Here is an 18,907-nt window from a genome sequence, read left to right on the forward strand (position 1 = left end):
TTCTTCATGGGATCAAACCCTGCCAAGGCTGGGCAGGGAGCCGTCCAGAGACAGCCCGGAGCCTCTGCTGGAAAGAGTGGTCAAGGGAGGGTGGGGAGCCAGAAGTTCAGCAGGGCAAGGGAGCTGAAGGCCCCAGGGAAGCACACCCCTCCCCTTGCGTTTGCTCAGGGCCGAGGCCAGGTGAGGCCTCAGGGAAGGGGAGTGGCAGGCTCTGATCAGATGCCCTTGGAGCAGTCTCAAAACAGCTCAGCTGAGAGGGAGGGCCCGAGAGGACGGAGCGAGGCTAGTAGCTGAAGCAGCAGCAGCCCCATGGCTGAGGAAAGCAAGCAGGGTGAGGCCCTGCCAGCTGACAAGGTATGCCCTCTGGGGGCTGAGCACATTCCTAGGGAGAGGCAGCCGTTTTGGGGATGGCAGAGGTTGCACATTTTGCCAAACCTGGATGGTGCTGGTTTGGCAAAAGAGCCTCCAGAGCCGGTAGGCGATGGTGCCGGGCTAGGCTCCCTCCCTCTGTCTGTCTGGCCTTGTGCAGCAGATGTGTGCAAAGCAGGCAGTGTGGATGTGTGTATTGCCCAGGTTGCCAACCAATAGTATGGTTTTGAGTGTGGAGGTCAGTGCGGAAAGATGTTTTCACCTGAATTTCTGACTCGGGCAGCCTGCCTCGACAGTGGGCTCCACTTTTTCCAGTCTGCAACTGCAAACGGGTTGTTCCCACAATGGCTGCCAATTCCAGATACCCATCCCCGCCTAAAGAAGCGGTGCTAGGAGAGGTGATGGTGGCAGCAAGATGGGTGGGGCCTCCCAGACCAGCCCTAAGAACTGTGGATCTGTACATTTAGGATATCTAGGATGCAGGTTACTCCACCCACCCACCCCGGAGTTGAATGGGGAGTCAGGCTAGCCTAGGCAGGAAGAGCGAGGGCACCCCTCACCTCACTGGGCTCCAAGACCTCCCCCCATCATCTGCAGATAGGCAGAGCTCCTTCCTCTCATTCACACAGCCTTTTCTCAGGCCAGGCTGCTGCAAGACCTGGGCACTCGCCCTGCAGCACCCTCTGCCAAGATGGGCCAGGAGCCCACATCTGTGCTGGCACTCCACGGGGCGGGCGGTTCTTCCAGGCCCACCACTTGCTTTTCAGGGCAGTTAGCTGGCCTTGCTGATTTGCTGTGCCCAAGAGTGGAGGGGCCCTGGGCAAGGTAGGATCTTGTTTCCAAAACTGCCACTGACTGCTGTGCCCTGCTCTCCACTGGCTTCCGTACCTCCAAAAGAACTCTGAACAATAAGAACCAGGCAGCCGTGGGCCTCCAAAACAAGGCAGGCTTTATTGCAGATCAGCTTGGCTTTGTCAGCAACACATTTTTGCAAACTAACCTTTTTTTTCTTTTTTTTTTAATTAGCTAACTGCCTTGTAGAGTATCAAAGTAGACTATCAAAGTGTTTGGTAAAGTATCCCATGACATCCTGCTTAGCTAGTCGATGAAGTACGTTGGCCATTAAGCCAAAAGTATTACTGATTCCGAAGAGCCCGTCTCCCTGGTTCCCCCTTTGAAAAAGGCATCAAGTTTTGGGTCCTCCACTCATCTCTTTCCTTCCGTTAAGGACTCAGAGGAAAGGGAGGTGAAATCCTTTCTAGATTTGCTGATGATGCAGAATTGAGTGAGAGAGTGAGCACCCTAAAATACAATACTCAAAACGATGTTAACAGGTTGGAGATATTAACCCAATGCCAGATTTAGTTGGGAAAATGCACAATTCTTCAGTAACAATCCAGTGTGCAGGTGAGGGAAACACTGGTGATGGCATTTCAGAAGCCATGGGCTGGCAGCGTGATGTGGCTCCAAAGAAGGCAACTGTAATTTTAGGTGGCACCATCAGTGGGACCCCACCACCTCCTCATGCACATCTGAATTCTTTACCAAGAGTAAGAAATGGGAAGAGTTTTTCCCGAAGCCAGGATAATCAAGGCACTAGGAACATAGTCCTGTGGAGGGATGGGGTGGGTGTGCGGCCTTGGGAAAGGCTTGCCAGGCTCAATGGAGCTGGCCAGCAGATTTTAGGAAGACGTTAACCGGATGATCCCAGCCTGTTTTCTGCTCTGGGCAAAGAAAGGTAGCCCGTCCTGAAGGGAGGGAGAAGGTGGTACTGAGTGGAGCTCCCTGGGGGCACCCCTTGCCCAGTTCTGGTGGGCCTTCTCTTCTGGGGTGCTTTGGTTTGGACTGGATAGCCCCTCCCTGAACTTTCTGCTTCTCTAGATCCTGGTCTTGGTGTGCATCTACCTGGTGACTCTCTCCCTCAGGTGAGCAGAGAGGCTGGCTAAACTCCCCTGCCGGACTCCCAGGGGACAGGGGAGCCTTGCTCGCTTCCCCGTCTCCAGCAGCCTCAGGAACCCGGGTGACAATAAACCACCCGATCTGAATCTGGTCTTGTCCTGCCTTCTGTGTAGGGGGAAGCATGGGGCAAATTAACTCTGGGGCAGGGTGGAAATTCTCTATATCTGCTCCCCTGCGAAGGAGTGTGGGTGCCTGTGCCTGACACAGCCAGCAGGGGCTTCCTGGTGGGCCTGCTATGGGAGTGGGAGGAGTGCCCGGTAGGGTTTAAGGACCAAGGCATGGGCTGCAGGGCAGGTGTGGGAAGGAGGAGGAAAAGTAGCAGGGGGTCTTATCGCCTCTTTTGCATCGCTTGTGAGTGACCCCCCCCCTTCCTGTGGGGTCTATGAATGAGTACGCCTCCTCGGGTGCAGGGCTGGAGGAAGGCCCCTGTTCTTAGACGATTGATGGTTGCTAAGTGGGGGGATGGGGGGTATAGGAGGAAAGTCCTGGGACTTCTGCCTGCTCCCAAGGCAAACCTGACTGGGGAGCAGAGGGAGGGAAAAGCCCAGCCCTAGGCGGATCTGCGGGGGCCCACTTGATCCCGCTGGGTTTCTCTTTCAGCCTGCTGGGCAGTGGCTCCATTCTGGCCGTGGCCGTCCGCCGAAGACAATGCTGCTGTGACCAGGTTTGATGGGTGACTCCCAATGGTCGCCTGGTGTTTGGCAACCTGCTTTATACGTCACTCTTTCTCTGGGTCTCCACAGGGCACTGAATTATAACACAAGCTGGCTGGGTTTTGCAAGATAAACATACACGCACCCCAACTTCAATGAACACAAGTTTGGCAGGTGATAGATCTTTAACCAAGCTAGTGAAATGAGTTCTCCCGATAGCCTGTTACACTCGGATTGACACCTGAAAGTTTGGCAGGGCGTCCTTGATGCCAAGATGCCAATCCCTGCCATGGGCTCAGTTGAAGTGCTCTAGAAGGAAGCCACCTGTCCCTGAGGGCCACTGCCAAGGGCAGAGTGCAGTGTGGCCTGTTTTCCCTTCACAGTCTTTCTATCCTGCTGCTTCATTTACACAACTCTGATGCTGTGTGGTAGAACACCTTAGAGAACTAAAAACTGAGGTCAAAGCACTGAGATTAAAGCACAAGCAATTCCACCTGGAGAGCTAATTTCTAGGGAAGGCCATCTGCTTAAATGCCCTCTGTCCCCCTGGAGATGGACAGCCCCTATTCACTGGCAGGTGTAGGGCGCAGGAACCAGCCACGTGCCCAGGGCCTCTTGGAAATAAGACCATTTTTATTAACCATGGGGCGATTCTGCTTCCCGTGACTGAGCCAGCGTCAACTCTGACAGGCTGAGGCTGCTGCCCCAAGCTGAGCAGCATGGCAGCCCTGGTTTCCTACTAAAAGCCTGGCACAGTTGGCTAGTTCAGGTTGCCAGGACAGACATGGGCTCCTTGAAAAAAATCTTCGCTTGAGAAAGACATACGGTATAAGGACCCCTTCCTTGGGCGTGGGGGTGGACTAGAAGACCTCCAAGGTCCCTTCCAGCCCTAGGGTAGTAGGGCAGGCTCCCCTGCGGATGTTTGCCTTGTCCAAATGTGGCTGCATTCAGCTGACCTCCCCAAGTGATTAGGGTTCTACAGAGATTGAAATTGAAGCCCTGGCCATCCAGACCTGGGAGGTTGCCTCCACCTGGACTGTGGGAAAAGGTTGGAGCAGCCAGAAAGGTCCCGCTTTTGGTGCCAAGAGAGACCACCGCTGGACAAAAACTGCACTGCAAGGGGCACAGAAAGGAGGGTGGCTCTGCCTGCTGGATGGCTGGAGGCGGCTTCTCACCTGTTGCTTGTCCACAGCTCCGGCCTCTTGTCCTCCTCTCACTCGCGGACTTCCTGGGTGCTGCGGTGCTGATCCCTACCATGGCCCTCCACCTCCTTCCCATCCAGCACTTTGGGGTGGCCCACAGCTTCTGCCTGTATGGGCGGATGTTTGGCATGGTAACTCTGCCCCTCCTGGGGTGGCACTGGAGGGGAGGCAGGCCTATGTGTGGATGGGGATGGGGCAATTCCCTGCTGGCCCAGCCCACTCTGTGTCGGAGAGGGTGGCTGGTGGGTCTGTCCCGAGTCCTCCAGCCGGGCAGAGGGAAGAGCTCTTTGCCTCCTCCTTTGGGGCTGCTTCCTCCTCTTTGGCCCCACCTAGGAGCCAGAATGGAAGGGGCTGGAGGGAGGGGCCATCCAGAAGCCTAGGGAAAAGATGGTTCCACAGGGAGAGCTGCTTCTGTTGCAGCCCATTTGTGCCTCCCTTCCTGCCCCTCAGATGTTCTATGCCATCTCTCTGCTGATGGTGCTCGTCTACGCCTGTGAAGTGAACCGGGCAGTCAGAGGCTGGAGAGCGACTCAGGTATGGGGGTCTCTGAGGTGCGGCTCCAGTTCCCCCCCACACACACTTCTTTTGCCCTGCTGCTGCTGCCAAAGCCATGTGCACTCTTGCCTGCCTGAGTGTGTGGATGGGCAGAGGCTGGAGGGGGAGTTTGAGAGCAGCTCTCCCCCCACACAACCTCATACCCACAGGACAGCCCAGGAGGGAGGAGGGCTCAGCCAGTTGGGCAAAAGCCCTGGGCTCCCTGCGCCTCCAGTTCTGAAGTCCCCATTAAGGGTGTCTATGTGTGTGTATGCATACCCACGTGTGTCCCCCTGAGGAGCTTCCTGAGCCCCGCAGGGGTGGGATTGTGCCTGGCATTCCAGTTTAGATGGAAGCTAGGCTGCCTCCACTGCCTTCTCCCAAGGCCAACGCTCCCCTTGGCCATGCCCACAAGGGCGTCCTTCTGTTGGTGCTCCAAATCTCTCTCTCTTTCCCAGGAGAACAGCTCCTGCTGCCCCAGGTTCCGGCTGGCTCTGCCCTATACCCTGGCTTGGTAGGTAGAGTGCAAGAGAGCCTGCAGATGGCCGGAGTCGGGGGGTCTCTGGCCCTCCAGGACCCTTCCCCAGAGATTTCCCCTTGCCTCCCAGGTTGCTCCCTTGCCTAGTAGTTCTGGCTCTGATGGTCCTAAGCAGTGGGCCTCTGAGTAGCGAGGCTTTCCTCCAGCCTTTGTCCCAGGCAGGCACAGACTCCTCAGGGGCCTCCAACCTCTCCTGCTCCAGGTGGGCATCTTCCCCTCCCCTGGGTCCCAGAGGGTTAGGGTGGGGCCTAGGCTGGAGATCCTTCTCACCTTCTTCCTTCCCCTTGCAGCTGCCTGATTCTCATCCACCTCTCCCACAACTCCTGCTATAAGGTATGGCAGTCTTGGGCCAGCTGTGCCCTCCACTCTCCCTCTTTGTTGGGTGGGTGGTGGTGGTTCAAAGCATCCCTGACCAATGATGGCCCACCCTCTCTCTGAAGAGGCCAGTGAAGGGCAGCCTCCATTGCCCCAGGCAGTTGGCATCACTGGTTGGTTGCTGTTATGAGCTGGAAATGCCTCCTCCTCCTCCTCCTCGGACTTCTAAGTAAAGTGAAGGCTGGACTGACCGCAGGGGAGTGGGCAGCTGCCAAGTAGACTCGCATTTTGTAGTTCCTCTCCGAGATCCCCCTCAGGAGGTCCAAGCAGTTGCAAGACGAGTCTCCAAGGGGTTCTGAGGAAGTGGCCACCGTGCTCAAATTGCGGTTGGTGGCTTTAAAAGGACGCTGAGTTTCCTTGCTTCTTTTTCTTCTCCCTTTTGGAAATTGTTCACTGCTTTTTAGCCATTACAAACCTTTGGAGCAACAAATTTTACCCCACTGGGTAAATTTCCTTCAATACTTAGCAAAAGGAGGTTTAAAGACAATTTTGAGGAATTAAAATGTATAGGTTAACATAGGTGGGTTGTTATCTCCTGTTACCCTCAATGGTGACATCAGTTCTGAAATGACGAGAAGGGATTTGTTTGTTGAAGAGATGGGAGGAAGAAGGGATTGCTTGTTGTGCTTTAAGGATGACGAGTAACTAGTGTATTCTTGGGGTACGGGAATATAAGGGAACATATAATACATATATCTTTATATAATATAAAGATATATGGGGAAAGCCATTTCTCAAATGTTTTTCTTTACTGTATTCCAATGCTGCTGCCCAGGCCCCCAGGCAGCCAGGCCCCCCTCTTGCCCCACAGCACTCGGGCAAGGAAAGCAGCATCTTCTTCCTGGCGGTTGTGGCCTTGGTTGTGTCCGCTTGCGTGGTAAGTGATGCGTGTGGCCGTCCTGTTCTGTGGATGGGAGAAAAAGACGACCCCAGTAGATAGTTTGGGGAGGGGGCTTGCTTACCAAGCTAGAATCTGCCCAGATCACAGTTAAGGGCACAAGAGCAAAGAAAGGAGAAGGGTTTGCTTTTTCTGAAGCTCTAGGTGCTGACCGGAAGGGGCTGGCTCCAGTGCTAGATCCAGGGGCTGGGTTGAAACATCTGGCTGAGGCAGGGGCTTTTTTTCCTTTTTAAAGGGCTACTGATAGGCCAGGCCAGCTCGCCCACCCACCCTTCCTGCCTGAGCCCAAACCAAGCCAGTGGCAGAAGAGCCGCTCTCTTGTCCCTGGCTTTTGCCCCTCCAGTTTTATTTCATGGCCAACAAAGCCATCTCTGGTGCCAAGAAAAGAAACTTTTGGTCTATTGCTCTTAAAACATTATTGCCTGGACTTAAATTTTCTTTTCGGATGGAGTTTTATAATCAGTGGCAAAGGCAGGTGGCGCTGTGGGGACGTCCACCCTCTCTCCATTGGCTGCCAGGGTGGGCCTGGAGCCTCTGGGCTCCCCAAAGACCCCATGGAGGTTGCCCTCTGTCTCCCCCAGGATTGGATGTGGCCTTCCTGATGCCACTGCCCTCCCTGGGCAGGTTCTCTACTGCAGGGTGAAGAGGTGGCAATGCTGGGACCGCCATGGGCTACGGAGTGAGGGTCTTGCTGGCAGAAACCATGTCACCCGCAGCTTCCAGCTGGTCCTTGTGCTCTGCTGGATGCCAGGTCAGTGTCCTGTGCCCATTTCTCGGTTGGCCTTCTGAATCTGGCCTAGCTGTTGCCAAGCACTTCACCCACCATGCGGACAAGGGCCAGCAGGCTGAGCAGAGGCAGTAACTGGCCGGCTTTCTTGTCCACAGCTTGCCTCCTCGTGGTGCTATCATTCACCCGCCTGCAGCTCTCCACCCTTTTCCCTCTCTTGGTGGCCACGGTGAGTTGGGGGAAGGAAAGGGACCTCCTTTGGTGGTCAGCAGACACCTGCAGGAATCACGGCCAGCTTCTTTGTCCTTCCTAGGCCCTGACTGCCCCCCTCCAGGGCTTCCTGCACAGCCTGGTCTATGGCTGGTTGAGGGACAGCTTCCGCCAGGAGGTTGCGGGTGAGCGGCTCCCGCTATATTGCTCGCCGGACCTGAAGGCCTCCTTCGATGACTCCTTGGCTGCATCTGGGTAGCCCCAAAAGCCTTTCTGGGTCCAGGTGCGCACGAGAGGCAGCAAATACTCCTTGAATAAAACAGTAGAATAATAGAGCTGGAAGGGACCTCAGAGGTCTTCTACTCCAACTCCCCCCGATTCAGCAGGAGACCCTGTATCATTTCAGACAAACGACTGTCCTTCTGCTAAATAAAATGTGCAGGGAGCTTCACCCCGCAACCTCTCTTCAATGGGGGTGGTGGGCTCACCCCCCCCCCCAGTTTTGGATCATTGCTGCAAAGTCTCAGGGCCTGCTTGGCTCCAGCCAGCCAGCCAACGCGGCCCCCCTTTGTAGTGGGGGAGGGGGAGGCAAGGAATCCCACCCTCTGAATGCTGCCTGTTTGGGCTGCGCCTTCTGCCCAGCACCACCCAGACCCCAAGGACAGAGACAAGGCTGCCCTGGCAGGGTCACTGAAGCTCCAGTTCTCCCGTAACCTCAGACCTGTGGGCAGAGCCAAGCCTCCACCCACTTTGAGGGGTATCCTGTGGCCTCTGAAGACTCCTAAAAGGGTGAGAAGGTGGGAGAGCATCGACACAGCCCCCCTGCCCACCCTTGTTCCAAGCCCCTGCTCCTTCCTCACCTCTTGGGGACCAGAACAAGTCTTTCTAGTCAAGGCTGGGGGGGAGCTTTTCTTCCCCGGGCAGCTCAGCCAAGCAACTGAAACACAGGGTGGGGGACGCTCCGTGCAGTTCCTCCCACATAGACCCTGGGGTCTTCCAGTCACCCACTTGGGCTGGATACAGGGAAAAGGAAAAACCCTTCCTGTCGCACAAGCATCCACTCTAGGCTTAAATTTGGTGAGCTTTTTATTAGCCAACTTTCTGCTGACCACCAGGCTTGTCCAGGGTGCTTTGAAGAGATGGCTTCTGCTGCCCTTCTCTGAACAGGGTGATTCTGGAACTGTGAACTGTGGTGGGATAAAAAGCGTAACAAATCTGCAAAGGAAGCTCAGTTGAGGGCCCTTCTGATAATGCAACTTTATTAGCTTCTCTCGAGAACACACAACCACTGTACATCACACAGCAACACAGGTCAACTGCGCCATTCCGGTTCTACCCAGGCTTGGCACCTTCTCCATTCGCCTCCCAGGACCACTCCTATACTATAAAGAGCTCAAAGAGCCCCCTCCCCCCTAAATTGGCCCCCTTGAGCTGCCCCCTTCAGCTGGCACTAGCCATTTCCTGGTGACACAGAATGGCTTGGAGGTCCTCGGGCAGCAACTGGACCACAAGGGTGATGTGCTGACACACTCGCTGGAGTGTCTCCTCTCTGGCGGGAAGGCCTCGGCTCCTGGCTTGGACCTGCATGGAGGAACCAACCAGACAGCGAGCCCCCTCCTTACAGTCAACAATCCTGGCAGGAGCCCTCTGAAAAGGCTTCCCAATACACTTGCCCCTCCATCCCCAGCAGGGGAATCCCTACCTGGCTGCTTTCCATGCAACGACTGTATTTGCCCGTGGCGGGGGGGGGGCAGTCATTGTAGGTGGGACCAGTATGTCTGTTCCTGGAACAGCTGAGATGCTACAGGCTACCTTGCAAACCCCTCCCCCCCTTTTTCTGGCTCTCCTGCAGAGTAACCACAGGTTGGTGGTGGTATAGCTGGGTGGGGCTGAAGGAAAGCCGCTTACCAGCTTCTCTTGGAGCTTCAGCACCAGGTCCACGGCCTCTGCCTCGGACTTGTCCACCATCCAGGCCCTGACATTCTAAAGGAAGAGGAGCAGAGGAGGGCCCCCTCCTGCTCTCGCTCTGCCCAGAGGTGCCCAAGCAAAAACGCCTGGCCTGGACCCTGAGCCCACTGAGACTGGGGTGCTTCACCTCCCTCCCTCCCTGCTCTACAGCCCTGCCCTACAGAGAGTGGACAGACTGAGACCAGGGGAGGGGGGCCTCACCCATTCAAAGGTGCACCCCCCCACAAGCAGTCTTCCCACCCACCGCTTCAGCGATGGCCTCCAGGTGCAGAGCTTCCAGCTTATGCCTCATCTCTTGGTGCCTCTGGCGAAACCAGCCATCGAAGTTGGGAGACTTAAAGAATCGCCTGTTGTGGGGGAGGAGAGGACAGGAGGGAATGTCAGTCCAGGGGAGCCTCACACTGGACGGGCTTGGCCAGATTTTGGTGGCAGGAGCCGACATAGGCCAGTTTTAAACTGCGTCATCATGCAACCTGCTTGGTGACTCCATTGTGCAGTCTGGCCCTTTCCTTGCTCAAGACCTTCGCTTAAGTTAAGAAGCTCCACCAATGGAGCCTCTGTTTCTGTCCCAGGAGAAGGTGGGATTAGGGAGCAAGACGGGGGTGTCTCGTCTCTGGGAGAATCTCCCAGATGAAGTGGGGTGGCAGTGGGGGTTTGCTCTGTGCCCAAAGGTCGGGCTCTTTGACCCGGAGGAAGGGCTGTGAGGGGGGCTCAGTGACTCATCTACCTGTAAAGGGCCAGCCAGTCGCCCTTGAGCTCACAGGTGAGCTGGGGCCCGGCCTGTTCCAAGCTCTTCAGGAAGTCTTCCTGACGGAAAGGGTGGATCTGAGGGGGAGTCTGAGGGTGAATAGAAAGAGAGGGAGAAGCAGTCCTGCTGGGCAGCCAGAGAACAAGGCCCACCCCAGCACAGGCAGCAGGGAAAGGCCTTACCTTCCATGGGGTGATGGTTCTTTGCAGAGGCATCAGGCTTGCCATGTAGTGCTCCTAAGGAGGAGGAGGTGGCGGCAGATGGATTTGGGCGGGGGGGGGGGGAATTAGGGGACAGTGGGGAGCTGTTCCTCCCTATTGCCATGTCTCCTCTCCCAGCCACAGCCAGCCCCTTTCCTCCCCCTCCCCACTTACCAGGGGGATGATGAAGCTCTGGGTGAGCTCCAAGAGCTGGCGTCTCAGCAGAGCGCTCTGGGCCTCGGACGGGCGCTTCTTCTGGATGCCCTGTGGAGCACGGCAGGGGTCAGCCAAGATCCACCGGCCCTGCTCTGCCCTCCCAAATGGAGAGGCCCCCACTGCAAAGGGGGCGCCCAGGGTGGCTTCTCTTGCTCATCGGTTCAGGAAATACCAGGGAGGGGGAAACCATCCAGGCCCCACCTGCCTGGAAAGGGAGGGAATGGCCTCAGGAGAGGATGCCACAGGGCAGAGAGGTGAGGTCTGCTGAGGCTGAAGCCTCCTTTCAGGCCAGGCTAGGCTGGGCAAGGCTCTGCTGGAAACCTTCCGCCTAGCAAGCCTACTAGGACCATCCCTCCCCCACTGCCTTTGTTCCTGCTGAGCTGCTCTGGGAGGGGAGCTCAGGAGCCCAAGCAGCTTTGGCCCCGAGGGGCACGGTGGCCGACTTTGTGCCTAGAGGAAGGGGGAGCAGGTGTCCCCTCCCCACCACTGTGCCTCTGGCAGGGCAGCCTCCCCCTGCCCCTTATTCTTTTCTTGCGACTCCCATTGCAGAATTTTGGCTCCGACTCACCTTCAGGAGTGTCTTGATCAACGTCTTGTCCTTGTGCAAAAATGCTTTGTATGACGTGTAAAGTCCTGAGACGGGACCAGAAGAGCCAATCAGAGAAGAGGCAAGGAGGATGGGTGTGCACCCTCCAAGCCAGCTGCAGAACAGCCCTACTTGGCTGAGGCTCCCGCCTGGGCCTCCCTAGCAGCAGGAGCAACTGGGAAGAAACAGGGTCAGCGGGAGGCTCACCTGGCTTGGTGTCCAAGGTTTTCAGCTTGGCAAGTTTCTTCAGCTTGACCTGCTTGGGCAAGTCTCCTGCACGGAAGTATCAACACATGGCAGTATCAGGCTGGGCTGCCATTGCCGGACCCCTGCCCAGGCTCCAGGCCCAATGTGGCAGCTTTGTGCCTGGCAGTGGAGAAGGCCGGGCTGCCCCCTGGGAGCCAACCCTCCTCCCGCCTCTGGTCTCAGCTCGGCTGCCTCTCATGCCTACACTATGGGCAAGCTCTCTTAGTCATCCCCACAGCTGCACCAAGAGGACCCAGCCCTGCCTTACCAGCCATCCGGAGCTCCCCGAGGCGAAGGATGTGGGGCCAGTGCTGCAGCACCTTGATAAAGAAGGGGTTCGTGACACCCAAGAGCACGCTGGGGCTGATAGGGAGCAAGCAGAGGGGTGAGGAAGGACTTCCTCCTTGGAGCCCCAACAGGCACCCTGGGTAGAAGGAGACTTACGGGCCCTGTGTACGCGTCGTGTACTCTTTGAACTCGCTGTCGTGAATAGTAAAGTATGGGCGGAAATCGCAGCAGTACTTCAAAGGCGCCAGGCAGCTGGGGGGGGGGGGTTGAAGAAAACAACTCCTGTTTGAGAGCAGCCAGAGCTGGGCTGGACTGTGGGGAGGTGGAGATGCCTGGAAGGATCCTTCGGCCAGGGCCTCCCTATCGGCCACCGGCAGCTTTGCAGGGGACTAGGTGCGAGTCTGGTACCTGGCTAGGGCAAGGACCACCTCGGAGGACATGGTGGGGGAAGGGGCCACTACCACCAGAGGCTCCCCGAGCAGGACGAGCTCCCACAGTAGCTGAATGTGGACCAGCACCGACTGGAAGCAGCTGTTCCAAGAGCAGAAAAGGGAAGATGACACAGCTGGGCATTGAATGCGGTCACACCAAAAGCTGCCCTACAGTACGGCGCTGAACCACACAGCCCCCAGCTCCATCTTTGGTCAGGTTCTAGGAACCTAACAAGTGTTCAGCCCCTCCGGGTGTGGTGCGAACCCCGTCTTGGGTGCTCAGAGTCTCCTCCTCTGTGTTTCTGTGGCCGAGGCTTTGCCCCAGGCTGGTCCAAGGGTTTGGCCAGGCAGGTTTCCTCCCCACCCTGGACAGGAGCTCTTTTTGCAAGAAGCAGGGAGAGCCCTCACCTGAAGAGGTCCAGTTCAGCAACACTGGGGAGGACGAGGGGAGCTGGCAGGAGGTTCTGAGCGAGGAAAGAAAGACAAGGGGAAAAGGCTTCTTGGTCACACACGCTTTGAAGGAGAAGCAACCAAGGTCTCCGAAAGAAAAGGCTCAACGCTCTGCCTGGGAAGAGCCCAATCTGACCTCTTCGTTTGGCCTGGACGCAAAGGAACTTCCAGAAGGCGGCGAGCCCGAGAGAAACCAGACCCAATTCAGAGCAGAAAGGGTGACTGCCGGAGAGGGACGTCGTGGCTATTTTTAAGCAAAAGCAAGGATGTGCTAACCCGCCTCCCCTCCCCCCCGGGGCAGAACATCATCACAGCACCACAGGACACACAGACCAGGGTTTATGGGCTGTCTGGACAATGGACTTCCTAGAGGCCACAACCTTAAAACCAGGCAGATGCCACCTGCCAGCAAGGGACACCCGGGAAGGGAGTCCAGAGGGCTTGATCAGCCATCTGGGGAGGGGTCTTTCTAAAGGCCCCTCTGGTCTTTAGAAGAGACAGGGGGCACCCCACCCAGCCCCGCAGGCTCAGCCTTTACAGCGGCTCACGTCAGGTGGGTGCTTAGGCCAAAGCCTGGAAGAGGATGAGTTCTGAGGAAGGACCTCCCAGCAGTGCTGCCAGCAGAGAGACATGCCAGCTTTCCCAGGCAAGCTCCACAGCAGATGCGGCTAGAGGAGCCGCTTCTACTAGGGTGTAAGTCTACATTAATAGAATCTTGCCAATCTGAAGGCACAAACGTCTGACCATTAGGTTCCTTCCCTGACTGCTGTGTCACTGGGAGCTCCTCCTCTGAACAGCCTCTTTTCCCCTCCTTGTTCCAAGGCCACCCGCAGGGGCCACTGCAAGAAGGCCGCTTTCCCTCACCTCCCAAATCAGCGGCTTGGCAGGGCAGGAGTCGGGCTTGTCCACCTGGGAAGGAATCCTCACCTGCACCACAAAGAGCAGAGCACCAGATGGGCCCCCCTCCCTGAACAGAGCTGCACTCCTGGCAGGAGTCGGCCACGGAAAGCGGCCCCTGGCTGGAAGCTCCCCGGCCCATACCTGAATAACCACCCCCATCACCGGCAGGTTCAAGGTCTGGCCAGGCACGGGAGGCGGCCACTGGTCGATCTCGCTGCACACTGAAAGAAGCGCAAAGGGAGCAGCGGCTGAGGAGGGGTGGGGCGTCCTGCCGGGTCAGGTCCAGGAGCCCAGAAACAAAGGGGGTCCCCGGAGGTAGTGATCCTAGACAGCCCCCGCCTCACCTGCCTCCAGACACGGGTCCAGCTTCTCAAAGTACTCCGGGGCGATCAGGTGCAGCAGCGAGTGGAAGAGGGTCACGTAGGGCAGCCGAGTCACCAGGACCAGCGACTGGAGCGGAAAGGCAGAGACTCTGAACGCCCCCCTCCCCCAGGGCAGACCCCCCCCTCCCTCCCTCCCCGCAAGGAGGGGCCCAGCGCTCCTTCCCTCGGCTGGGGCAGCCCCCCCTTCCTCCCCCGCCCCGCTCACCTTCTGGAAGTAGCCCCTCTGCACGGAGCGGTCACGGACTTGCCTGAAGAAGACGTAGCCGAAGAGGTGCGCGGGCTCCGGCTGGGGAGAAGCAGGGCAGCCCCCTCACCTCCGCCCCGCCAGGGAAAGCGGGGCGGGCGGGAAGCGCAGGCGGGGTCCCCCCTCCGGACGAGGCGACCCCCGACCCACCTGCAGGCCCGGCGGGGCTTCCCGGCTGCACCGCCACTCGCACGCCGCCGCCCGTCTTCGCCCCGCCGACCGGCGGAAGCGGAAGCTGAACTGGGTGTCCCCGAGGCTCCCTGGGGGCGCAAGCGGGGAGTGTGTGAGTGTGTGTGTGTCAGCTCCAGTCCCGCCCCCCCCCACCGCGGCGCCCGCAGCCCCACTGACCGGAGTAGGAGTCGGGGAAGGCCAGGTAGCAGACGCTCGTCCTCTGCGGGGGGGAGGGGGAAGGAGGGCGTCAGAGGGGAGCGGGGCGGGGCCCCCTGCCCCCCCCTCCCCGCCCCCTTCCCCCCCGTACCTCCTTCTCGGTCAGGCGGCCCTCTGGCGGCTAGATGCGCTGCAGAAGGAGCAGAGCGACCGTCAGCCCCCACCGGGACAGTACGGACCCTGCCCCCGGGACTCACCTCCAGGGCCTGCCCCAACTCCAAGTCGAAGGTCACCCCGCAGACGCACCCCAGCCAGGCCGAAAGCCGCCCCCAAGGCAGCGGCGCCGGCGGGGAAGCGCCGTCGCTCTCCGGGGCCGCCATCGCCGCCGGCGAAGCACGCGTAGGCGGATCGGGCTCGTAGCCCCCGCCGGGTGGCCACCCAGCGCGTGCGCGCTTCCGCCCCCCCCCCGCGAGGCCGCCATTTTGCTTCCGGAGCGGCAGCGGCGGCGGAGTGAGCGAGGCGGCCGGTCCGTCAGCGCCGAAGGAGCCGCCTGGCCGGTGAGGGCGCGTCCCCGGCCTCGGTTTGCCCGGCCCTCCCCTCCCCTCCGCCGCCGCCTCCCCCTCGGCTTCCCTGTGCCCCGCGGGGAGCGTCTACCCGGCCGTGGAGGGCAGGCCTGGTGGGGTGGGGGGCGCCTTCCCCGGCTGCCTCGGAGGGAGGGCGGCCGGAGCTCTTCGTGCCCCGCTGTCCCTGGCCGGCCTCCCCCTCGGCGGCCCGATCGCGTCTGGCGGCCGGCATGAGAGGAGGCAGCCGCGGCGAGGCTGCCGGGACCCTCCCGGGGGAGCCCGGCCCTGTGCCCGTCCCGCGGAGGCCGCGGGAGACGTTGGCAGCGGGAGCCCACCCCGCCTCCCGTTGTTGGAGGGCCGCCCCGTTGAAACCGCCCCGCCGGAGAAAAATCCCGGGTCGTGGGGTGCCGGGAGCGGCGCCGGGCCCCTCCGGACCGGTTCGGGTTGGCGGCGGGCAGCGCCGCGGGGGCTGCCTGGGTGCCCCCCCCCTCCGCGGCGCCCTCCCGGGGTCTTTTACCCTGGCCTTCATGGGGGTGACGGCCCAGGGCTGCCGGGAGCCTGGGGGCTTCCCAGTCCAAGGGCGAGTGGTGTGGCAGAGCGGTTTGTAGCCCTCCCGGTGGGAGGGCAGGAAAGGCGGAAGGTGGGGGCGCATTTTCTTCTGCTTCTGCCAGTCCTCCTTCCTACAGGAGACAGGCAAGTGCCCCCCCCTCGTCCCTTTCTTTTTATCCCCCCCCCACCCCAATTCCTCCTCTTCTCTGGCAGCTGCTTTCCTGCATGCCCATCTTTTTCTGCACTTGCTCTTGGAATTAACCGTGTTTTCAATTTATTCCATTTCTCAGGAGACGATAAAAGTACCTCTCCGAAATCAAGCTCTCTGCTGAAGCAGGAAACCAAATGTGTCTGCCTGCAGCAAAGTTCTGGCTCAAAAGATAAAGGCTGATCGGGATGAATCCATGAAACGGTTTGGCAATTTATTGAATGCCCTGGAACCACAGCCGTCCCTAAAGGAGAGGAGATAAGTAGAAGGTGTGCCTTGGAGATCTGTTTGCTTCTGAGAGGGAATGGTCAGGTGAGCCTGGGAGGTGACCAAAGACCCCTGGGACACTCAGGAGAAGGTGGCCATCTGCCTTTTGTTATCACGAAGATTCTCCTGGTTCCCAGGAGAACCGGCCTCTTGGCTAGCGAACCCTGAATTTCAGGAAGCAGAGGGCTTCTCTGGGAAGCAGTGGCGGGAAGCTGAATGTGCTCTTCTTCCACTTCCATGCTTGAGGTGATTTTTTTGGTAATCGTGGAAATAGGAAGCTGGAATGTGTTTAGGTGAAATCCAGGAGCGGTGGCTTTTTAAATTCTGCGCCATAGATTGCCATAAAGGAGTCATATTGTCTGCTTGTTTTCTTAGGCTGGTTAGAATTTAGAATTTCCATTAGGTCTGTTTGTGGCTGCAGAGGTGACTTTGAAATAGATAGAAAAATCAAAGGGTCTCGAGCAATACTGGAATTTCCTTTTGGCCTAAATGGGAGCCTGATTTTGTCCCCAGTGAGACAACCGTGCCTCAGTAATTAGAAAAATGAAATGACAAGAGGAGGAAAGGAAAAAAGCATAAGGTATACATTTGGGGTTAATGATCCATGTGTAATTTAAAGAAATAGAAAATATTTTGAACATCTATATCCCATAGCTCTATCCATTGTACATTTTTAACAAATTATCTCTGAATATGCCTCAAAAAGGCAGTTTGTGTTTGCTTGGACAATACCATTAAATAAACATTATTTCAGAATTTTTCCTTATAATCTTTTAGTCCAGAGCTATTTTGCAAACTTATAAATATAATTTACCCAAAGCAAGATAGCTTTTTTGCTGTTCAAGCTACCGGGTAACTGAATGACTGAAGTTATAACACAGAGTAATAGAATTGGGAGGGATCTGGGGTCTTCTAGTCAAGCCCCCTGCTCTTATGGCGCCGACGAAGGCTGCCTCGGTGAAATGCTCTCTAATTGTTTCTTTATTTCTAATTGTTCTCTGTGACTCACTACGGATTTCCTACTCACGAGACCATCTGCTAAAAATTAAGGAACATTTCTTTAAGGAGCAGCTTTCTTTAATCTCACCCCCGCCTGTCTTTACAAACACGGAGGAGATTCTAACACAGGAGGAGGCAATTCCCACGGAGCCATGGATTACTAAAAAACCCAAACGACGGAAACGAAGGAAACGAGGTAAACGATCTGGGATCTTAATCAAGCTAAGAACTCGCACTAAAACTCCTCTGCCTTCAATTTTCCTAACAAATATACGCTCACTTGCAAATAAGATGGATGAAATACTCCTCTTAAACAAATACTATTCTGATTTTCGCAATTCAGCAGTCCTATGCTTCTCTGAAACCTGGTTAAATGAATCAATTGAAAATAGCAGCCTGAACATTCCAGGATTTCAAATTGAACGATCAGACAGGGTTCCAGAAACATCTGGTAAAAGAAAGGAGGAGGCTTATGCCTATATATTAATTCAACCTGGTGTCAAGATTTTAACATAATTTACAAATTCTGTGACAACAATTTAGAGACTCTAATTATCAATTGCAAACCTTACTATTCGCCTCGTGAATTTTCCTCATTTCTTCTAATTGCTGTTTATGTCCCACCACAAGCCTGTGTAAACGAGGCATTACGAACTCTAGCTGACCAAATCATGGAGGCTGAAGCCAAACACCCTGATTCACTGGCCATTGTTTTGGGAGATCTAAACAAGGCAAACTTAAGGAAAGAACTACCAAAATACTTTCAGCATGTCAATTGTCCCACCAGAGGCAAGAATACTCTAGACCACTGCTACACAACACTAAAAGATGCCTATCGGTCTTTACCACGTGCAGCTGTAGGACACTCTGATCATTGCATGATTCACCTTGTACCTGCTTACAGGCAAAGACTTAAAGCCATAAAACCAATAATTAAATCAGTGAAAACCTGGACGGAGGAATCAGAATTAAAGCTACAGGCATGTTTTGACTGCACTGATTGGAATATTTTAAAGATACCTCTGCAGACCTGGATGAACTCACAGATACTGTAACATCATATGTCAGCTTCTGTGAAGACCTATGTGTACCTACAAGGAACTTGCGAATACACAGTAATAACAAACCTTGGTTTACACCTAAACTTAAGCAGCTACGACATTCCAAAGAGGAAGCCTACAGAAAAGGTGATAAAATGCTGTACAATCAGGCCAGAAATGCACTAACAAGGGAGATAAGAGCAGCAAAAAGAAGCTACTCTGAAAAGCTAAAGAATCAATTTTCAGCAAATGAACCAGCAAACATGTGGAAAACTCTTAAAATATCACCGGCTATGGAAAACCTCCTTCCCAGGCTGAAGGTAATCAACAACTGGCAGATGACCTGAATGAGTTTTACTGCAGGTTTGAAAGGAAACTACAGCCACCTATCTCCACAACCCCATCTCAGACACACCAACAACAGCCAAGCCTCCTACAACTGACCCCATTTCATTGGGTTCACAACCCCTAGTGATCACAGAAAAGGAAGTGCAGGACCTATTTCACAGACAAAAGCCAGGAAAAGCTCCAGGCCCAGACAAGATAACTCCTTCTTGCTTAAAAGTCTGTGCTGACCAATTGGCCCCCATCTTCACCCATATTTTCAATAAATCACTAGAGATGTGCTATGTTCCTTCTTGCTTCAAACGCCTACCATCATCCCAGTGCCAAGAAGCCCACCATCAAGGAACTGAATGACTACAGACCAGTTGCTCTAACATCTGTAGTCATGAAAACCTTTGAAAGGCTAGTGCTTTCCTACCTGAAAACCATCACGAATCCGCTTTTAGACCCCTTGCAATTTGCATACCGAGCAAATAGATCAACA

At 56.2% G+C, this 18,907-nt stretch overlaps 3 protein-coding genes across 12 annotated transcripts in view; 2 read left to right on the forward strand and 1 right to left on the reverse strand.

Annotated features, from left to right (window-relative positions):
• Window positions 1-141: 141 nt before the first annotated feature.
• Window positions 142-7,850, forward strand: LOC131201711 (uncharacterized). The gene is made up of 12 exons (XM_058189842.1): window positions 142-354; window positions 2,251-2,294; window positions 2,929-2,992; window positions 4,174-4,314; window positions 4,634-4,717; window positions 5,176-5,231; window positions 5,326-5,457; window positions 5,546-5,588; window positions 6,406-6,507; window positions 7,153-7,279; window positions 7,414-7,484; window positions 7,569-7,850. Exons 1-12 carry the CDS (start codon window positions 310-312, stop codon window positions 7,722-7,724), a joined length of 1,065 nt encoding a protein of 354 aa, XP_058045825.1. The 5' UTR covers window positions 142-309; the 3' UTR covers window positions 7,725-7,850.
• Window positions 7,851-8,658: 808 nt separating this feature from the next.
• On the reverse strand, window positions 8,659-14,836 carry DENND6B (DENN domain containing 6B). Its single transcript, XM_058189836.1, is given in 20 exon segments — window positions 8,659-9,046; window positions 9,374-9,448; window positions 9,678-9,780; window positions 10,161-10,270; window positions 10,364-10,417; window positions 10,556-10,645; window positions 11,166-11,230; window positions 11,391-11,456; window positions 11,698-11,792; window positions 11,874-11,969; window positions 12,126-12,248; window positions 12,557-12,612; window positions 13,463-13,525; window positions 13,640-13,719; window positions 13,843-13,948; window positions 14,087-14,167; window positions 14,276-14,385; window positions 14,474-14,516; window positions 14,604-14,642; window positions 14,710-14,836. Coding segments are annotated over 20 exon segments (1,719 nt in total). The 5' UTR covers window positions 14,833-14,836; the 3' UTR covers window positions 8,659-8,905.
• Window positions 14,837-14,868: 32 nt separating this feature from the next.
• PPP6R2 (protein phosphatase 6 regulatory subunit 2) overlaps window positions 14,869-18,907 on the forward strand; it is a 134,707-nt gene continuing 130,668 nt past the window's right edge. For all 10 annotated transcript variants that reach the window (XR_009155957.1, XR_009155958.1, XR_009155959.1 and 7 more), the window contains exons 1-2: window positions 14,869-15,009; window positions 15,855-16,041. The gene's annotated coding sequence lies outside the window, so the exon portion shown is untranslated. The remainder of the gene's footprint in view (window positions 15,010-15,854; window positions 16,042-18,907) is intronic.

Source organism: Ahaetulla prasina, chromosome 7 (assembly GCF_028640845.1).
Source record: "Ahaetulla prasina isolate Xishuangbanna chromosome 7, ASM2864084v1, whole genome shotgun sequence".
Lineage (NCBI taxonomy): Eukaryota > Metazoa > Chordata > Lepidosauria > Squamata > Colubridae > Ahaetulla > Ahaetulla prasina.